General features: G+C 44.5%; 1 protein-coding gene across 1 annotated transcript in view; it reads left to right on the top strand.

The window, feature by feature from the left end:
- Positions 1 to 12,016: 12,016 nt before the first annotated feature.
- Positions 12,017 to 21,660, top strand: part of PRKCI (protein kinase C iota) — a 47,861-nt gene continuing 38,217 nt past the window's right edge. The window contains exon 1 of the mRNA XM_090055879.1: positions 12,017 to 12,166. Coding sequence (XP_089912005.1) covers positions 12,060 to 12,166 — 107 coding nt within the window. The 5' untranslated portion in view covers positions 12,017 to 12,059. The remainder of the gene's footprint in view (positions 12,167 to 21,660) is intronic.

Here is a 21,660-nt window from a genome sequence, read left to right on the forward strand (position 1 = left end):
GTAGGCGGTGTCGAGCGGTGGCTGCGGGAAGCGGGGAGGACGTTGAGGTCCGCGCGGCGGAGCGCAGCGCCTGTGGCCTGTTGGGTACCGCACGTGTCATAACACGCGGCATAACATGGACATTTGTCATGTCGCACATACCGCATAACATGTCACATAAATATATCACACGTATCACATATACATCTATCTATATATATCACATAACATAGCATCCTATCACATAGCACGGGGGATCTTGGCTTTCTCTGATAAATCCGCCCCCCCCCCTCAATTTTTGGATAATGAACCCCAAATCTGCATTTTTCAGTGATTAAAACAAAACACTTATCTCTGGATCAGTGGATAGATACGTTAGTGGTGTATAGGTTGTAGTGGGTTGGTCTAAGGCCATAGGCATGATGCAAAAAGCGGTTCGTTTCTCTGGAGGCTCGCAAAGAAATCTCAGACACACACTTATTAGCAGCACAAAAGGTGTATTTGCAAATTAGGGTCAGAGCAGAGCCAAAAGACTCAGATTACTCCGAACCCCTGAGGAACTTTTCAGATGGTATTTATCCTTTCCCTCCTGGGCACGTGTGCAGAAACAGGAACTCTTACAGCTCATTTCCGTTTCATACAAACATGTATGAGGCTACGTCACTTCATCCATCGCATGTATATTATAATTAACTACTTAAGTATGCAGGGCGGAGAGGTAAATATGCATCAGCTAATTGCACATGCTCAGAAAGTTCTTCAGGTCACCGAGAGTTTAAATCCCCCCCCCACTTTCAAGGACACAGGCAGTTGAATTCTAGCTTCTGTAATCTGCATGAGAAGGACTAGGGGGAGGCTGAGGGAGTGTGTGATTTAGTATAAGAAAAACTGTAGGAAGGCTGGCCAAGGAAAAAAAAGTCCTTGGCAGTGTTTTTTTTGCTTATCAGGTACGAGATGCAAACTGTGCATTTCTAACAACACTCCATTTCTAACAATATTATAACAATACTCCATTTCTAACAGGGAGACAAGGGTCTTCAAGTAAATCTGCTATCTTTTATTAGAACAACCCAAATAGTTGGAAAAAAATCTTCTTTGCAAGCTTTTGGGTATAATGGATATTTATGTCAAAGGGTATTTTTATACCCAAAAGCTTACAAAGAAGATTTTTTTCCAACTATCAATATATTAGTGGCATTTCATTTTAATCAGGGGAAAGTGTGGATTTTTGGTTGCTACTTTTAATCTGAAAATTGGAGATTTTTTTATCGGGGAAAACCAGGATCCCTACATATCACATAACATGCAGCATATTGCATCACATCACATGACCTATCACATATCTATACCTCTATATATTATATATATATATAATCATATGACTTATAACACCACACATATCATATCACATAAAGTACATCATATAACATCACACAACATACATCACACCATATAACATTACCTAATATCACATAACATACAACATCATATCACATCATAGCGCACACCCTATAACAACATAACAGTCAAATAACCCCAGCAAGATGTGCGTCCAGTCTTCTTTTGAAGATCTCCAGGATAGGTGCATGCACCACACTGGCTGGGAGTCTATTCTAGAGTTTGGTCACATGAACCGTGAAGAAGTTTTTCCTTATATCCAGTCTGAAACCTAGGAGTTTATGAACGTTGCTCCTAGTTTTCCCCTGGGGTGCTTTGGGGAATAGCTGTTCACCTAGCCCCTGATTCCCTCCCCTGATATATTTGTAAGCTGCCACCAAATCCCCCTGAAGTCTTCTCTTTTCCAGGCTAAGCAGTCCCGTATCTGTCAGCCTTTCCTCTTCAGGCCTCTAATCATATAAGTGGCTCTTCTCTGGACTTTCTCAAGCTTCTCCACATCCTTCTTGAAGTGCACCGCCCAGAACTGGATGTAGTACTCCAGCTGCAGTCTCACCAGTGCTGAGCAGAGAGCGAGAAAAACTTCCTTAGTTTTGCTTGAGATGCATTGGCTGATGCAGCTGCGAGGTGCAGAGGAGAAGGTGGAGCTTCTCCAAAGACTCTCGCCTGTGGCCTGCTTCCACAGGGACTCCAAGCGGACGATAATGTGCCCTTTAGCTCAGCCTCCCTTTCAGCTGCAGTGTAGGCATGCTGGGACAAAAGATAACAGGCACCACTGGAAAATGCAGGCATTGATCCTGCTATCTCTTGCATGCTAAGCAAGCACTCTACCATCTAAGCTAATCCCCCAGCATACTTGTGTAACCCCTGCCCTGTGACAGGCATGGGGAATGCATGACGTTTTACAATTAACTGGGAGTGCCCTGGATCTTACTGCGGTTTAGGGAGCCCACAGGAAGAGAACTGGGTTCCACAAACTTAAACAGAGCCATAAAGATATACACACAGCTTGTGCGTCTGCATTGTCAGTGTGTATTGGCAGGTTTGTTTGTCAGTGGCATTCCAGTTCCATTCATTTGGGCTGGCTAAACTACAGCAAAATAATACAGCAAAAAACTGACAGAAGTCATAGACGCCTGCCACTTCTACACCCCTTGGGCTGAAATACAGAGGGCAATAAAAACAGCAATCATGATTATTCCTGTGGCTGTAGACAGCACAGCAAATGTCATAAGAACATCCCCACAATGCTGATATTTTATATTTAGGTTTTCATAACAATTAGTATTACATGTAAGATTTCAAAAGATATCTGAGGGTAAACAAATCCCCTTGTTTTAAAATATCTCCAGTCTGCCTCCTTGTTTTACACCTTAGTGATGATGACTCCTAAATGCTGTTTTTCTCTCTCTCACACACACACGCGCGCAGCGCGCACACACGCACACACACACTTTTACAGGTCCGTTTAAGTCAGCAGACTTTCTAATTAATTTAACTAAAACATTACACCTAAAATGTGTGTGTGTGCGCATACATACGTATATGTATATCTACATATATACATATATACATACATATATTAGGTATAATATAAACACATAACATGTTCTTAGCTTTTTTTTGAAACAGACATTTTAAAACAAATCACTTGGAGCTGTGTGATGTATTTATTCATTGATCGATTTGATTTGATTTGATCTGATATAATGAATATGCTGTCCTTTCAAACAAAGTCTTAGGATGGATTAAAATAAGAGAAGAGAATAATTTATAAAACAGGAGAAGGAACAAGAGAACAAAACAACTTGGAACTGATGTATCAACATAAAACAGAAATTCCTGAACCATATCCCAAACTAGGTGTGTTTGCTAAGTTAAGCTTTTTGTGAATTTCTTGAAGTGAATTCCAAATGAGATACTACAGGAGTAATGAAGAACCAACTAGTGACTGAGTGTTTGCACATTACAGTAAGGTCTCCTATAAATTGAAAAATGCCAATGAAATTGCTTTTTCCCAAAAATGCTGGTGTATGATTAAAGCTTTGAGGATATAAGCTAGCTCATTTAATGCTAGATTGTGTATCTCTGTACTGCAGTTGACAGCATTTTTGTGCAGTTCAGAATTCTTACTTTTATTTCTAGTCTTCAAAAGATGTATGTAATGCTTTAAAAGTGTGATTTTTTTTCATGGGTAATCTATACTTCTAAACAAAAGTGATTAAGTACCAAAATCAAACAAAACAGAGAAAGGATAATAAAAGCCAGAATGTAACTACAACTAGGGAGTATCTGAGTCTAGGCAGGTTGGGAGTAATAAAATATACTGTGTGGGGAAAATAAGTCAGCTCCAGTTATGGTAAGCTGGCAAAGAGAAGTACAGCAGTTTGCAGTAACTTTGTATGATGAGAAATTTTGCTTTGTAAATTTGAACAGGACTGAATCTTGCATTCAATCATTATAGACTGTTTTATAGCATTACCCCCAGGATGGACCTAGATGATTTCTTTTTTAGCTATGGTTAAAGGGCAATACACTTTTTTGTTAGTATTAAATAAAATGAGCAAAAAACAGAGGGACTCTGAATGCAGACTGTTTTCTGAACTGGGTTAGTAATCTGCTACAGAATAATGCAAACATAACGAGGAATAGGACAGTACAACCCACTGTAGCAGTTATAAAATGCTGGGGACCTGAAGAGTTAAAAGCTAACCCAAATAGCCAAATAGTGGACTCAGTATAGTGGACTCAGTTTTGATGATAATGTGTGTTTTGCTGGCAGGTTTACGGCAGTTGTGGCTGATGGGAAACTTGTTAGGTGGGGCTACAATGAGAACTTGAGGGGGGGGTGGAGTTTTCCAATCAGAATAGATGATGATCAGTGATGGAGTCATACTGGCACAGCATGTAGGAGGCACCACTAAGGCGTAAAACAAAGGTTCAGTCTGGAGACATTTTAAAACAGGGGGATTTGTTTACCTTAAGACATCTTTTGAACTGTTACATGCAATAATCATTGCTATGAAATCCTGAACATAAAAAAGTCAGTATTGTGTAGACATTTTTATGACTTTTGCTATGCTGTGTAGGGCCATAATAACATGACTGGTGTTTTTGTTGCCATCTGCATTTAACCACAAGAAGTATAGAGGTAGCAGGACTTAGCCAGAGATATGACTTGTCAGGTGTTTTGGAAGACCTGAATATGTCCTGAGGGACACATGGACCTAGTGATTAAAGCAAAATTTGCTGCACACCTCAGTTCTACAGGGACAAAAGCTGCAAACATGAAGGTCAGTGTTGAAATCCATATTGATCTAAATAATATAAAATAACATTAGAGCCCTGAAATGATTGGAAAATCATGTGTCTTTATGATTTTGGATGTGGACAAAAGACTAATGTGGATATACCTAATTGCATCTTGTCTAGACAGCAGGGAGACCTTGGCAGAATTTAAGGGTTAAGACTGTGTTCTGGGCTTTGCCAGTACGTTTATGACTATGTGGTTAGAAGAATGATTTGAAAGCTTACATTCAAACATTATGAAATGCGCTTGTCCGTAGGTGGCTGATAGGAAAGCTGCATGTAGAATGGATAGCTCAGAGAAGTAAACTAATGAGCAAAGGCCTTGGACTTTCATTGTATTGACTCTAAACTTAGCATGAAGCTCAGTAGAAGTCAAAGACCATGGATTTTGAAAGGGCCAAAGGCTGTTTTCCATATTAATGTTCTTAAAAAAAACCAACTATGCTAGGCCTATGACTTAGCTGCAGCACTTGGAGGGGGGGTCATAGATTCATAGATTCATAGGTGCTAGGGTCGGAAGGGACCTCAATAGATCATCGAGTCCGACCCCCTGCATAAGCAGGAAAGAGTGCTGGGCCTACATTACCCCAGCTAGATACACATCCAACCTTCTCTTGAATACCCCCAGGGTAGGGGAGAGCACCACCTCCCTTGGGAGCCCGTTCCAGACCTTGGCCACTCGAACTGTGAAGAAGTTCCTCCTAATATCTAATCTAAATCTGCTCTCCTCCAGCTTGTGGCCATTATTTCTTGTAACCCCCGGGGGCGCCTTGGTGAATAAATACTCACCAATTCCCTTCTGTGCCCCCCTGACGAACTTATAGGCAGCCACCAGGTCGCCTCTCAACCTTCTCTTGCGGAGGCTGAAAAGGTCCAGTTTCTCTAATCTCTCCTCATAGGGCTTGGCCTGCAGGCCCTTAACCATACGAGTGGCCCTTCTCTGGACCCTCTCCAGGTTATCCGCATCTTTCTTGAAGTGCGGCGCCCAGAATTGCACGCAGTACTCCAGCTGCGGTCTGACCAGCGCCCGATAGAGGGGAAGTATCACCTCCTTGGACCTATTTGTCATGCATCTGGTGATGCACAATAAAGTGCCATTGGCTTTTCTGATGGTTTCGTCACACTGCCGACTCATGTTCATCTTGGAGTCTACTAGGACTCCAAGATCCCTTTCCACTTCCGTGCCACCCAGCAGGTCATTTCCTAGGCTGTAGGTGTGCTGGACATTTTTCCTCCCTAGATGCAGCACTTTGCATTTCTCCTTGTTGAACTGCATTCTGTTGTTTTCTGCCCACTTGTCTAACCTGTCCAGGTCTGCTTGCAGCTGTTCCCTGCCCTCCGGCGTGTCCACTTCGCCCCATAGCTTAGTGTCATCTGCAAACTTGGACAGAGTACATTTCACCCCCTTGTCCAAGTCGCTGATGAAGACATTAAAGAGTATCGGTCCAAGCACCGAGCCCTGCGGGACCCCACTGCCCACACTCTTCCAGGTCGAAACCGACCCCTCCACCACGACTCTCTGGGTGCGACCCTCCAGCCACTTCTCCACCCACCGGACTGTGCAGTCATCCAAGTCACAGCCCCTTAACTTGTTCACCAGTATGGGGTGGGATACCGTGTCAAAGGCCTTCCTGAAGTCCAAGTATACGACATCCACCCCTCCTCCTGCGTCAAGGCGTTTTGTGACCTGGTCATAAAAAGAGACTAGATTGGTCAGGCACGATCTACCTGCCACGAACCCGTGCTGGTTTCCCCTCAGCATAATTTGTCCTGCCGGGCTCTCACAAATGTGAGCCTTGATAATTTTCTCAAAGATTTTGCCAAGGATGGAGGTGAGACTGACTGGCCTATAGTTACCCGGGTCCTCCTTCCTCCCCTTCTTGAAAATGGGAACCACATTGGCCCTTTTCCAGTCCTCCGGGACTTGACCTGTGCGCCACGAGCGTTCAAATATTCCCGCCAGTGGCTCTGCAATGATGTCGGCCAGTGCCTTCAGTACCCTCGGATGGAGCTCATCCGGGCCTGCCGACTTAAAGGCATCCAGTTCCTCCAAGTGACCCTGCACCACCTCAGGGTCCACGCATGGAAGTCTGGTGCCTTGCTGCTGCCTCCCTACACTCCCAGTGAGAGACTTGTCGTGCCTCTCGCTTAGGAACACTGAGGCGAAGAACTCGTTGAGGAGTTCAGCCTTGTCCCCTCTGTCCGTCACCAATTGTTTCTGCCCATTTAGCAGGGGTCCTATTCCTCCCTGGGCCTTCCTTTTACTCCCTATATATCTAAAAAACAATTTCTTATTGTCTTTTACTTGGGTTGCCATCCTCAGCTCCATGGTAGCTTTGGCCTGTCTAACTGCCTCCCTACAAGCACGAGCAGAAGAGGTATATTCCTCTTTGGTGATCTCTCCCTGTTTCCACTTTTTATGTGCTCCCCTTTTGGCCCTTAGTCTGCCCAGGATTTCTCTGGTCAGCCAGGGAAGCCTCCTGGCCCCTTTCCCTCTTTTACCTCGCACGGGGATCGTCTCGCTTTGTGCGAGAAGGATAGCTTCCTTAAGGCACAGCCACCCTTCTTGGGCTCCCATCGTTTCAAAACTACTACTCTGCAGTGCATCCTTCACTAATCGCCTGAGTTTGCTGAAATCAGCTTTCCTAAAGTCCAGCACGTTCACCCTACTGGTTACCTTACCCACTCGACGCCTTATGTTGAATTGTACTTTTAGGTGATCACTGTCCCCCAGATGGCTACCGATCTGTAGGTCCCCTACTATGTCATCCCCCGTTGCCAATACCAGATCCAGTAAGGCATTCCCCCTAGTGGGACCATGTACCTCCTGCGTCAGGTGGAGGTCCTGTACACAGGTTAGAAACCTGCGTGAGCGGTGGGACTTTGCTGTCTGTGTCTCCCAGCAGATGTCCGGGTAGTTTAGGTCCCCCATGACCACCGCCTCTTTAGCTTTTATGGTCTCTGAGAGTTGCCTCAGGAGCCCCAAATCTATTTCTTCCCCTTGATGTGGGGGTCTGTAGCAGACCCCTACCACCAAATCCTTTTCTCCTTGCCCCCCATGTAGCCTAACCCACAGTCCTTCTACTTCCTCATCCTTTGATTCTGTCTTGATGAGGGTTGATGTATATTGCTCCTTAACATAGAGCGCAACCCCTCCCCCCCTTTTCCCCACTCTGTCCTTTCTGTACAATCTATAGCCCTCAATATGTACCGCCCAGTCGTGGGATGGATCCCACCAGGTTTCCGTCAGCCCCACTAAGTCGTAGTCGTTTAGTGCAACCAGGAGCGCTAGTTCATCCTGCTTGTTCCCCATGCTCCTAGCATTAGTATATAGGCACTTGAGCCCTGTGACTGGTGCTTTTGCTACCCCCTCGCTCCAAGTCCTAAAGGGCTTTTTGTCTCTAACCTTCCCGTTCCTTACCTGTGCCGTATTGCTGTCCACCCCCTGCCTTTCACGTTCCCAAAGCTCTCTTTCTTCAGGCTGGGCTGTCCTTGTGGGTGCCACCTGGTTTGGTGGTCCACAGCCTCCCCCACCCTCATCTTCCCCTCCCCCCGACGAGCCTAGTTTAAAGCCCGCCGGAGGAGATCTGCCAACCTGGAAGAAAACACACGCTTACCTTTGGGGGACAGGTGAAGCCCATCCCAGCTGAGCATGTCCCTCGTTGTAATGTGTGGGTCATTGTCCAGGAAGCCGAAGCCTGCCTCGAGACACCACTGCCGAAGCCGCCAGTTGGTCTCTCGGATGCAGTTCTCATGCCGTCTTCCACGTCCGTTCACTGGTAGGATGGAAGAGAATACCACCTGTGCACCAAATTCCCTCAGCACGCTGCCGAGAGCCTGGTATGCTTTCTGAGTCGTATGCTTTCTGAGGAGAAACCAGGTTTTCTGAAACAACACCCTTGACCTGTAAAAAGATCTGGTATATTATTACCACTTGGATGTAAAAATGTTGAGATAAGATTGTATCCTCTACAAGAATCCCTAGAAATAACTGTTAGTGGTTATACAAATTGTTCTGTTATATAGCTCCCATTCCAGACAACTACCCTGGGCAGAAAGAGCCCCTGCCATAACTGTTTAGTGGCTGATAGGTGCAGTTCATACTGTGCATATACCACATGCCTCAAGGGTGAACACTTTCAAATAAATTGCTACTTTCCAGATGGTTGCACAGTTAACAATGGCAACAGCCACAGCTTTTGAATGTACTAGCTCTTTTTTCATGGGTGAGCCATCTCCTATTGTGAAAAGGTACAATAGCCTCTGGTCAGGTCAATGCTTGTTCAATTTTATCATCAGACAAGGTTTAGGACTAATTTTCTTTGAAGACAGGGATTTGTAATCAGGGACAATGGGAGCCCAAATGGAGAGATGTTATTGCCTGACAAGGAACTTTCAGATTTCCTAATAGCTGTTTCACCTCCAGTGCCCCTAGTTTTGAAACTAGGACTAATAGTGTTTGTCCATATCAGAAACTTATGTCCAATGAACAAAATAAATATTATAATTTTTACCAGCCTGTACCTGAATGTAAACAAGAAATACCCAGTTGGAATCACTGAAATTATTTATGACAATTTTAACTTACATTCATGTGCTTTGGAAGCACCAATGTTAAAATAAACTTGCACAAGGACTCCTTTTTTTACTCTTGCTGTCAAACTTCTGTTTCATATGTCTGGTACATACAAAGTCTAAACAGCATTTGCCTTGGAGAAACGATGACAAAGAGAAGACCATCACAAGCAGCCAATGCACTATAGAATTGAATGGGGCGAGAAAGAACAGAATCCAGTTGACCAAAATCTGTGATAGTGGAATTTATCTGCAAGATTGGATATGTTATCTTCTGAAAACATGACATTACACATCCAACAAAAACAAGATTTGTCAGGGTTTCTCATCTGATACAAGGGCATGATCAAACAAAATCACTAGACCAGTTATATCTAGGAGAAAGAAAGTATTTATTTATATTAAGGTCAAATTAAGGTAAACTCCAATGAAAAACAAGTTGCTATATTCTTTCTAATCTCCTTATAGAGGAAGTTCACACAGGTACTGACCCTCTATCACCAGTTCAGTGGATGATCTTCATAAATTCTGACACTAGGGGTCAGATTCTTAAGCCTGTTGCAGAAAAACTACTATCAAAGTGATTTTGACAGAAACAGATTTTTGTATGCAGAATCACTCACTTTTATAGTAATCACTTAATTCATATGCCTTATTCCATCACCTTTGTCTCTCTATCTGTCCTGAAGAGTGCATGCCTTTCAGCCTGTGTTCCAGTTGTTATTTCTATTCCACCACATTTGACTGACTTCTAGGTATTGTAGCTATACTACTGGAACTTTGGTAAATGCAAGACCTCTTTTTTAATACTGGCTATTAGAAAGTTAGGCCCATGGATTCCCTATTTTTTTCTGAAGTGTTTAACAAGTGAATTGACGGACTAGCTTGTTGCAAGTCATCAAGCAGAATTTAGACAAACTTGCAGCTAAATTTCTAGATTCGTTTTCCTTTCCCGACAATAAGCTATAAACCTGTTGTTCCTGTTGCCACAGCTGTTTAAGTAGGTGGAGTGTCAAATATTTGACAAAGAGCTTTCTGTTTTCTTCTGGCAAGTTATCGATTGCCTGTACTTACTGCCTGCAGAAGTAAATACAACCCAAAAGCCATATCGGTGTACATGGTGGCAGGGGAGAGATAATGCAGTTGTTCACTCAACCAGCTCACTTTTTTGGAGTAGTTCAGAGTGTTCCTCACCAAATTATGTTTCACTCACAAATCTGAGTACACTGTTGGAGCAATTTATTTCTGTAATTGCATCCTGTTACACCTGAATGCTGCATTGAACACTGTAGCTCATGCCAGTTTTAGTAACTGACTCAATCACAAACTCAACACAGTGATAACTCTTAGCACAGTTCTAGAAATGGAGCTCTACAATATGTTTCAAAGGAGAAAATGGGCTGCTCTAGATGCCAGTTTTAGCACATGAGTTGGAAGCGGAACTGACATTAAAGTTAACAGGAACTGGACTGGGCTGAAATCCAACAAAGCACTTAAGTCAACAGGATCACCTAGTGCATTGTGAGGCATGTACTTGGTTTAATTGGAGCCAACAGAAGAATTTGAAGTCTGACTGTTCTCACTTTGCCACAAGCAGAGTACTCTGATACGTATATTTTAAAATCTAAAAATGCTGCCTGTGCAAGATCTTGTGGAAATGTCCTGTGATGGCCAACAATAATAATCAGCTTGTAGAGGACTAGTTATCTAATCACCCACACACTTAGAGGTCTCCATAATTAAACTCGCAACAACACTTTAGCTATTTCCTGTTGAAAATAGAGCACATCCAGCTTTTTGTAACACATTCCTGCTCGTATAGTACAAAATCTCACATGGCAGCAGCAATACCCTTGGCGGTGTTAGTATAAGTTTTTGTAGCCCGGTGAGCTTAGTCCAGTGCTTCTCTGCTTTTTTGGACTCCAGACACCCCATGAACAATGACAGCTTTTAGTTTTCACTCCATATTTGATGGCAGAAAAGATACTAGAGTAGATGTGATATCTTTAATTAGACCAACTGAGTAGTTGGAAAAAAGTTCTTAGCAAGCTTTCGGGCGCAATCGTCCTTCTTCAGGCATAGAAACATCAGAGACTCCCTATGCCTGAAGAAGGGTGATTGCGCCCAAAAGCTTGCTAAGAACTTTTTTCCGACTACTCAATTGGTCTAATAAAAGATGTCATATCTACTAAAAGAACCTTGCCTGCCTATGTCCTTAGACCAACACAGCTACCACCAGCAACCCAGAAAAATATTAGAAGAATTCTAAGATTATATTAGAACCATTCTAACAATACTAGAACAATTAGAACAATTGCAAAGAACTCAGAAAACCGCACGTGTACACGCTTAACACTGGGGGCAGCCTTGCAAGGATTTCCAGGCTGCTGGGGTTGCCCTAGCTGGAAATCACTGGCTCAGTCCCTGCCGTCTGGCCCGATGCTGAGCAGTCCTGCTGACCCCGTCCCCATGCATCCACGGGGATTCAGGAGCACCGGCGCTGCCCTCAACGTCAGTCCCAGCCGGCCCCCCACGCGCGGGGGACTACAAGTCCCATCATGCCTCACGGCTCCGGCCCTGGGTTGTACCAACTGCGGCGGTGTGAGGGGGTGAATCCTATTACCGAGCACCTTCGAAGCGGCCCGCCCCCCGCGGTGTGAGCACTTGGTTCAGCCCGCGGGCAGGGGGCGGGGCAGAGGCGCTCTGGGGCGTGGGGGCGGTCGTTGCCTCTTCGCGCCGGGGCCTCGGGAGCGGGAGCGGCCGCCGCCGGGGGGGAGGTGGGAGGGCAGGGGCGAGCGGCGATGCCGACGCTGCGGGAGGGCAGCGGCGGCGGCACCACCATGTCCCATTTGTCGCTGGGCGGCAGCGACAGCGCTCACCAGGTCCGCGTCAAAGCCTACTACAAGGGGTGAGTGCGGCGGCGCGGCGTGTTCTGGGGCAAGTGGCATTTTTGGGAAGAGAGGCGTTTCCTTTTGCCCCGGCTGGCGCCTCCAGGCCCCCGCTGAGCCTTGGCCTTTTGTTCCAGGTTTTTGCACAGTGCTTGGGAAGAGACCCCCCCCCCCCTTTACCATCTAAGCAAGGGCAAGACTTGGCTTGGGAGAGAGATGAGCAAATAAAAATAAAGAACTAAGAGGATGTGTGTGAGGAAATGCATCAGTGCTTTCATTAAGCCTGCATTGCTTTCCCTTTAGTAATCCATGTAATAATCACCGTTAAGATAAGGCCAAAAGCCGTGCTATGATTGGGAAAGTTTATATAGAGCTGTACGTGTGATATTTTGCATGTCACTTCTGTCCATAGCATCTCTGGTAGGCTGTTTTTTTTTTAATTTTTATTTTTTATAAAGAAGTATCTGAATGATGTTTGCATGAGTGTTTCGAGGTGTAAAATTAGATTGTGTGTATTTGAAAGCCATTTACGATTTCCTTGCTACCAAGAACAACAACATGTTTCTTGTGTGCCTGTCGGTGTGAGATGCCTCTCTCTGTTCACCTGGGTGGAAATGCAGTTGTCAGTTCAGGTAAAGGATTGAAACTAACCAACTCCCTTTGTGACTCATGTTAATGATCCTGGTTATAAACGAGCTGTCTAACTGGAATGCCTTCCTCATGAGTTGTATGAAGGTCTCCTTTCTACATTTCCTGCCCACCCCCACTATTTTTCTCTAACTTTATCCACTCCAAAAAATTCTCTCATGCTCCATTTAGTGTGTCAGACTTCTCACCTTAAACTATCAGAAAACTTGCTAGAATATATGATTTTACTTGTGCCTGGCTTTGCACTTGGAGACTGAAGACCTTAAACTCTCTGACCCCCTAGCCAGCATGGAGAACAGTGCTTTTGCTCAAGGAATTTGGCTAGGGAAACTTTTTTTTTCCCTTCAGAAAAAAGTTGTTGGAGCTGACATAAGTGTGTACGTGTGTGTGTGTGTACATGTATGCGTATGTATCCGTACACGTTCTGATGGACCTTCATCAGGGAAGGTTTCTTGGTACAGGGATAGAATTTCTGGTCAAATCGGGGGGGATTTTTATGGTGGCATAAAGGCGAAGCAAACCAGCATGCATACCCCCTTGTCTTGTCACAAATGCCTAAAGCTTCTGGCCATAACTTGTGACTTGGTGGCATTCTATAACTATACAAGGGGTGTGCATCAGGATCTGTTCACCAGACCACCCCAACGAAAGATGATGTCCAGTGGTCACAAATTCCTGGAAGACGGTTTTAGGCTGGAGATAAGGCAAAACTTCTTCACTGTCTGTGTTCCCAGAGCCGGGAATAGACTCCTTCCAGAGGTGGTGCAAGCACCTACTCCAGACACTTTTAAGAAACATTTGTACGCTTATCTTGCTGGTATTCTTTGACCCTAGCTGACTTCCTGTCTCTTGGGCAGGGGGCTGGACCCAGTGATCTTCTGAGGTCCCTTCCAGTCCTAATATCTATGAAATCTATAATCGATTTGTGATGCTTTATTATGACAAGATATCTTTTAGGTTTATGGTGGAAGAGTGTGGTCAGCCCAGAGCTGCTGATGCTTTCCAGCAGCCCTGGGCTGGCACTCCCATGGTTTCAGGAGACATTTTAAAACAATGTGTGCCCTGAGAATTCCCATTCCTGGGGCAAGCAGGATCAGGCCGTGAAGTCCGGGGAGCACCTGCCTGGGTTCCCCTGTTTGGGATTTCACAGATGCCCATTGACACTCCAGTATGGTCCCAGACCTGAGACGGGCAATCAGCTGATTGGTGGGCCTGGGCCTTGGACCGTACTGGAGTATGGATGTTGCTCTGGTGTAGTCTTGGGGCTGAAGCTGCCAATCAGTTCACTGATGGTGTGTCTCTGTGGTCTCCAAGGCAAGTTTCTGTAAGCTGGGGAAGCTAGGGTTTCCCTTTTTTAGAGATGTGCCCTGGAAATATTTGGGGCACATCTCTGTTAATGGGGAGCACATTGCCCATTGTCCCACAAGATCAATGGTGGGACAATGGGCAATCCGTATTTTGCCCAATGAGGTGAATCAGTTATGCCAGGCACACCCCTGGCATACCCCATCCTGGCATACCCCATCTGTTCCATTTGGTGACATCTATTTCTAGCCTTAGAGCAATAAATAGTCTACCAAGGTCTCTTGCCAGGGAAGTCAAGTCCCTTGTCTGAATCAAGTAGGCCATAGTCTTGAACATTGTTCTTCCATATTCCAGGTTAATGACCTGCCTGCCAGATCTTGGCCTGAAACAAGTCTCTTCATAACTCTTGGCTTTTGACAAGAATTTTGTAAAGCCTGGATTTACTCTGTAAATAGGAAAACTTCGGAAATTTAATTTTAGTGAAATCAAAAACAGATTTTCATGATGTTTTGCCCAGTTTTGTTGCTACAGTATCAGCTGTGAAGTGTGTAAATTTTAACTCTCTTGGAGTTGCTGAAGAATTAGGTAGCAAAAACAGTCATCTCATTGCAGTAGGACTTGAGGGCTCTTTTGGCAACCTTAACCATACTCAGCCTGATTTATTAGAACCTAGATCATTTGTTAGAGAGTGGCAAAGGTTCCCAGATGGTGCTGTGGCATTCATGAGAGATTCAACAAAAATTCAAAGAGCATATGAGTTTGATGAACAGTTTGAGGCACTATACCAGGGTGGGCAACCCCTGGCACAGGTACCAGAGCATGGTGCACACAGGCATTTTGCTTGGTGCATGTGCCTTGGGGGAGGGGGTGGGGAAAGGGGCTGTGCTGCCACAATAAGGATTGGGCCCCTCACGGCTCATCTGCCATTCACCCTTAGCACGCCAACATCTTACAAGTTGAGGTTACGGGTGTTTTTGCCTAAAAGCATTGCTGACCCCTGCACTCTACTTTGCCAACATCCATAGGTGTAAGCACTCCAGAATTGGATGTTAGCTGTAGCCAGACTAGGGATTTTGACTTGGACTAAAACCTTGAGGGTTTCTGATTTAGAGGGTCTTACCCCCTACTCAGGGTCCTGCTGCAGCCCTGTAGGCAGAGGGGGCATGGCCAAAACTCACAGGAGGAAGAGGGAGTAGTCTGGCACCAACCTGGCCAGGCATGAGGAAAAGGGGCATGACCCAGCCCCAAACCACAGGGGGAGGGGAAGTGGCCCAGCCCCAACCTTGCCATGCAGGGGGAAGGGAATATGGCCTGGACTCGGTTGGGGGCAGGGAGAAGGGGGCATGGGCCACAGCTGTGCAGGAGGATATGGCTTGGCTCTGGCCAGGGTATGGCTTGGCTCTGACCTACTGCCCAGGGTTTTGGATTTTAGCAGTGGGGAGTGACAGTTAATCCTACCATTCCTCCCTTACTGCCAAATTTCCTGACCCTGGGGGAGCCCCATGGGCTGGATTCCAAGGCTTTTCAGGCCATAAAGGGCCTGTGGACCAGATGTTGAGCACCCCTACTTTAAATCATTCTGGGCTGGACTGTACAGACTTGACTGAATCGAGAATACAAATATTAAAATAGCAGACACCTTTGAAATATTTTGTATTGTAGGAATTTCAATGCAAGATAATTGGAACTCCTTAAAAATCGGAATGCTTGTCATTGAGGGTATGATAAATATGTGGAGGAGTTGACTTCTGTGTTCGGGCCTTGGTTGAAAAAATCTAAAGTGTCTGGTGTTGCTTGCTGCTCTACCTAGTAGTTTAGATGTACACTTTTGTGGAAGACCAGAAGTGAAAAACTGGATAAATGTATCTGATTATCCTTTAATATTTGTTTTGTTTTGTTTTTTTTTATAAAGGATGTATTATGAATAGCATGCAGTTCTTAAGGGGTAATAAAGAAAAGCCATTTGATCAAAATGGGAAGGGGGAGAAGTGCAGAAAGGTTCACATTCTCTTTCTGTGGGCTCTGGAAAACAAATTGGCCTGTTTTCTGACATCTCTGCTCTGAACTCAAGGAGACAGCAGCAATAAACAATCTTGCTATTGCTCATCTGCTACACTGTTGGGAAGATGGCAAATGTAAAATTTGGATGTAAACAGGCTATTTGTGTTTAAACTATAAGTTAAAAAATGTATACAAGTAATACAGGGAAGGGACTGCATGTATTCAGGCATTTTTTTTCTAATATGGGGGAACAGTAGATACTACTGAAATTTAAAGGAGTAAACTCTGTAAAATGGGGCTTTTAAAGTGAAGGTATTGTTTAACCTTTAGCATTAGAGGTGCAAATGACCTATAAATAAAGACCTCACTGAAAAAAGGACTTAATACAGTCCCTAGTCAAGATAAGGATGGTGTATCTTAGCTTCAGATGCAAGGCAGGGTAGGGTTGCATCTTATAGACTTACCAAATCGGAGATGCCTAAGCTTTTGTAAGCAGTGGTTTGCTTTTTCCTGTAGTCCCTTCATAACATCAAAGCAAAGCTTCTAAATAAGAAGTAGTGATTAGAATACAAAAGGTAGAGAAGACGGAGGATAAAGGAGGGGGCGCTGCTGGGAGAGGCAAAGTGGGTAAGAGAGAGCAAAACAAAGCCAGCTAACCCACTGAGGGACATAAGGGTTATAAAAGCTAATCTAGGTAATAGGATGAGAATCTGTAGTCTTCAGTTAGACCATATTTAATGCAGCTCAGTCTGGATGATTTTGTGTTCCTCAATTCCCTTTCAAGATTATTTTTTAAGGTGTTATTGTTTAAGAACAGCTGCTCTGAGGTCAGTGATGGGTTGTCTAGGGGGTCCCAAGTGTTCTGATCAGAGCTTTTTCATCCCTACTTATAGGTAGACACCTACTGAGACTGAGGTGGCAGGTGGGTGATTGTGGGGGCCAGTTGTGGTGCCGGCCACCATTCTCACGGTGTTTTCACAACAGGTCCACCACCTCCACCTCATTGCTGATTGGCCAAGAGGGCTGCCTTTTGTATGGCTCCACCCCGGCTGATAATTGGTGGAGAGGGCCACCCTTCATGCAGCCCCACTCCTTGCAGAGGGGCAGGGCTTCACGCAAGGCAGCCTTCAGCCAGTCGGCAACAGAGGCAGGAGGGGACGGCTGCTGTCTTGGCTGCTCCCTGCCAGGCTGTGAGGCTGGGCCGCAGCGGCCACTGGCTGCCACTGGGGAGTTAGCACTTTCTTTTTGGTAAGTTTGTTTTTTTGTCCCTGGAGATTACATGAAGAATTGCAGAAACCACCGTTTTTTTGTGGTTTCTGTGAAAATCACAAAATCGCAATTTAATTAGGTCCCTGCTTATAGGGATCACCCTGTTTGTCCAGTGTAGACAGTAGAGGGGCACTGTAAGCAGGTGATGATCTGTATGACAGTAGGAGAGCAAACCTTGGATGTTTACAATCTGCATTACTTGGTCCAGTGATGATGTGGTCTGTGTGGCTGAAGGGGCACAGGAGGCATCTGGGTGCACTGTAAGGTCTGGTGCCTTGGTGAGAATAGGAGTTAGGTTGGGGCGGGCAGGTATTTTGGGCAGAGGGCCGCTTACTGAGTTTTGGCAAGTCATTGAGGACCACATGGCAGGCAGCCAGGAGCAGTTGCATATTCATTTTCTAGATTTTTTTAGGGGCCCCATGGGCTGGATAGTATGGCCTGGTGGGCTGGATTTGGCCGGTGGGCTGGATTTTGCTCACCCCTGAGTTAAGTAGTTTGTGTTTTGAGGAGACACTGAGGCTGATGGGCTGCCTGTAAGCCAGGACAGGTTTGTTCCTGATGGCTACCTTGAGATGGCTGTTGATTTCCGGAGAGGCTGGAAGTTGCTAATGATGCATCTAAAGGCTTCCAGCTGTGGGCTATAGGTGACAACCAAAGGGATTCTGTTGCCCTTGTCTTGGGATTGGTATTGTAGTAGGTTGGAGGTGGGGTCTGAGTCTGACTTTCTTGATTTGAGTAGCTATGGTTTTGGGTTTGCATTGTAAGTGTAGAAGTCTCTGCTCCTAATTCTTAATGTGTGCATCCCAGTAAGTGGGATCAGAGCAGATATGGTTGTGATATAGAGCTTAGCTGTAGACAGTGACTCTAACGGTGTTTTTCCGTTTTAGTTTAGTGCATTTAGCCTTAGTGCATTTAAATCTTTTTGTTTTAAAAAGAGTAGGTGGGGGAGGTGTTGCTAGCCTTGGCTATTTTCAAGGGGCCTAGGCTGAGCTGCAGAAGTGCTGCTAAAACAGAAGGCCCCAAAGCTTGTTTGACTTTAGAATGAACCTTTACTTTGCTGACCAAGCTAGTTGTCATGCCTTCAAAAGAAGTGCATTTTAAAGTGTCCCTTAAAACACATTTCAATATACAACTTCCTGCTTTTCTGATCTTAGGATAAGAAAGCAGCATTACTCAAGTGACTGAAGCAGAAGGAAGTGGATTCTGCCTCTCTCTCCCCTCCTCCCCACATATGATTCGGGATGTGTGCTTTGGAGAGGGGAGCAGTAACTCATCCTCCATTTGCTTCACTTTCTTCATTTCTGTAAATGAGAGCGGGAGTAAATGTTAGCTCCACTCAGGTACTTGGAATTACTTCAGTGAAAGAACTGTGCAAGTATATAGTATTGTTTGAAAATCTTTTCAGGAACTCTGCAATAGGAAGGCTCCTTTCCCCACCCCTTGTCTGAGTATCATGTCTTAACATGCAGCTATGGGAGGGAGGTATACTGGGAAGTATTTCAAATAGTGGATAAAAATGTGTCTTGTGCAAATGACTTTGAAAAATGGGTATATTTTGTGACAGAAATCAAACTTTTCCTTTTCCTTCTTTCCCCAGCCTCTTATGTCTTTAAAAAAAAAAATATGTTTACTCCTACATTCGAAATGTGAAACTATTCCTTCTTTTCAAAATTTGAAAAGATGAAGCATTTTGTTTCATCTAGTATAAGCCTTGTATCATATTTCTGTTGCCGCTGTTCTATCTAATTAAAGCTTCATAAACTCTACTATTCACCATGGAATTTGAACACCTTTTGGACTGAAAATTTCATTAGGCAAAGCAACTCTTCCAATAGGAAGATATGGGTAACTAGTCAGACTAGTTCTTCCATGGAACAGACTTGCTGTAGAAACTCTTATTAGTGAGTGAATTGGCTTCTCACCACTCAGAAAACAATTTTAATCATGACATGTTAGATGCCGCTTTATTCTACAAAAAAAATCCCTGGTTTGACTTACTATTTACTGGGATGTGGGGACAAGGTAATGCGGTCATTTTGTTTTGTTTGCTTGTTTGGGTATTTTTTAAATAAGGTAAGAACTATAATAAAATCCCTTCCAAAATGTATTTGTGGCTGCCCAACATGTTCTGTATAGAGAGTTGAGAGTAATAACTAGGAAAATTTGCCCAAATACTAAAATATTTAGTGTATCCATCCTGCAGAGGCTGCTTTTTTTCTTTCTGAACTGAAAGGTAGCAAGTACTAAATCTAATTTTGACTACATCAACATTTGCCTTGCCTAACAAGATAACTGAAGTGTTTAATCACCTCAAAATGTTCAGGATATATTAAATCTGTAGACCTTTTATCACTACTGTGCTTTGTTTACTGTATATTGCAGTTAAGAGTCTACACTTTAATTAAACTTCTACATATCTATTGCATTGAGTACTTTATCACAGAAGTTTGCATCTTTCCTTCCACTACAACCTTTTATCCTGCTTTTCTTATTGCCACTGATGACTGACCATGAGAAAATAAAATTTCTCATCCAGATGTTTCCCACAAATATCCACTTGCTCAGGGAATCTTGTCGCTGCCTCTCCAATATTAACTTGTTCTCCCCTTTCCTTATTCTCTCCAGAACTTAAACCTTCAAACAACTTGAATTTGCTCTAACTTTTCTGGTCTTAGGGTTATATATTGTGGGAGTGACAGATATAACATTAACTCTTAGCTTTAAGTGAAATCCTAGTATGCCAGAGTTTTGTGTCTCACAGTGTGGAGACAGGCACCATAGGAGCCTTAGTTTGAGCTGGGAGGGGGTATAGGGACTAGCATGGACTGTGTGTTGGGGAAAGTGAAGGCATTAGGGGATGTGTGTGGGCATTTGGAGGAACAGCATGAGCCTCTCTCCTTCCAGATCTGCACTGCTCTGGCCTCCTGCATCCCTGGATAGACTTGAGGTGTCCCTTTGAAAATGCCAGCTCTTAGTTTTCACTCTTCTTTTGCCTACAGGAAAAATAATAGAGCAGAGGACTCCAAGAACTGTGGCTTTCTGTTTGAAGTCTCTGGGTTTATCTTGTGAATCACGTTAGTAAACCTAACAGTGCTAATAACATTGTGTGGCAATCCTGAAGGATCTCAAGGCACCCTGTTTTGAGAAAAGGAGCTCAATGGCAGTGTTTCTCAACCTGTGGATTGTGACCCAGGAGAATATATGCAAGGGTCACGAACAAACTTTAAAAATGGATTCTCCTTTAAATAAGAAAAATGTGGGAAACCATGGCTTCTCCCTTACAGGCTGGCAGAGTTCCAGCCTGTAAGGGGCTGCTTGGGGCCCTCCATGCCCCAAATAACCACCCCACACACTTGAGGGTGGGGGCAGTGGGTGGGGAGTGAGGGGCACTGGGTTGGGACTTGTCATTGATCTTTATGGAATGGGTCCTGGTACAATAAATCTGGAGAACCACTACTCTAGGGAATAGTGAATGGATGTGATGTTTTGCTGAGCCTGGTGAAAATATGGGGGGAGTTGTTGGTGTTTGGGATCTAGTAGGAGAAGATATGTGGAGGAGGAGGGGATGTGGAGCCTTCTATGTCACTGAATGGGAAGGATTTCAGCTTTCTTAATTGTGGCTCTGTTCTCAGTGCTTTTGGCATCTCAAAAGCACAAGACCACTTAATGAGGACAATTTCTTACTTGTTTTTTTGTTTGTTTGTTTTGTTTTTTTACTGTTGCAATAGTTTTAGAAACTCTAATTCGTTGCTGAACTGGGATATAAAAAATGTGGTGGTTAAATGATCTATTATGCTAGTAAGCATTGTTGGCAGGCCGAGGTGTTTTTGCTATCAGTAAAAAACCCAAACCAAAACAAAAATGTCTTGGGTTGGCAACCATGTGTGATTGCAGTAATGTACACCTTGCTGCCAGCGCCACAGGAGTCCTTGATTCATCCTACACACTGGTACACCCAACTATACCCTGTCCCTTGCTGCATCTCCCAGGATGATGCCACAGTGGATGGGATTGGGCGTGTGAAGTTATGCTGGGGAGCAGGAAGAGGAGCGTGAGCAGCCTCTTTCCTATCCCTGCTCTCTGCACTCGGTTGGGCAGCAGCTGCTACAGCTCCTGCTGTAGTTGCATGAGCCTGGCTGCAGTACCTGAGGGACAGGCTTGCTGCATGAGTCTGGCTGTCACAGACTCTATAGGGCTGCTCCTGATGTCCTATTCACTCCTTTCCCCCTCCCAGATGCATTTCTGGGCTCAGGGCTGCACTTCATGAAGAAAAGCCCTGATGTATGAGACA

This window comes from Crocodylus siamensis, chromosome 6 (genome assembly GCF_052110815.1).
Source record: "Crocodylus siamensis isolate JL-2025a chromosome 6, ASM5211081v1, whole genome shotgun sequence".
In the NCBI taxonomy this organism is placed as follows: domain Eukaryota; kingdom Metazoa; phylum Chordata; order Crocodylia; family Crocodylidae; genus Crocodylus; species Crocodylus siamensis.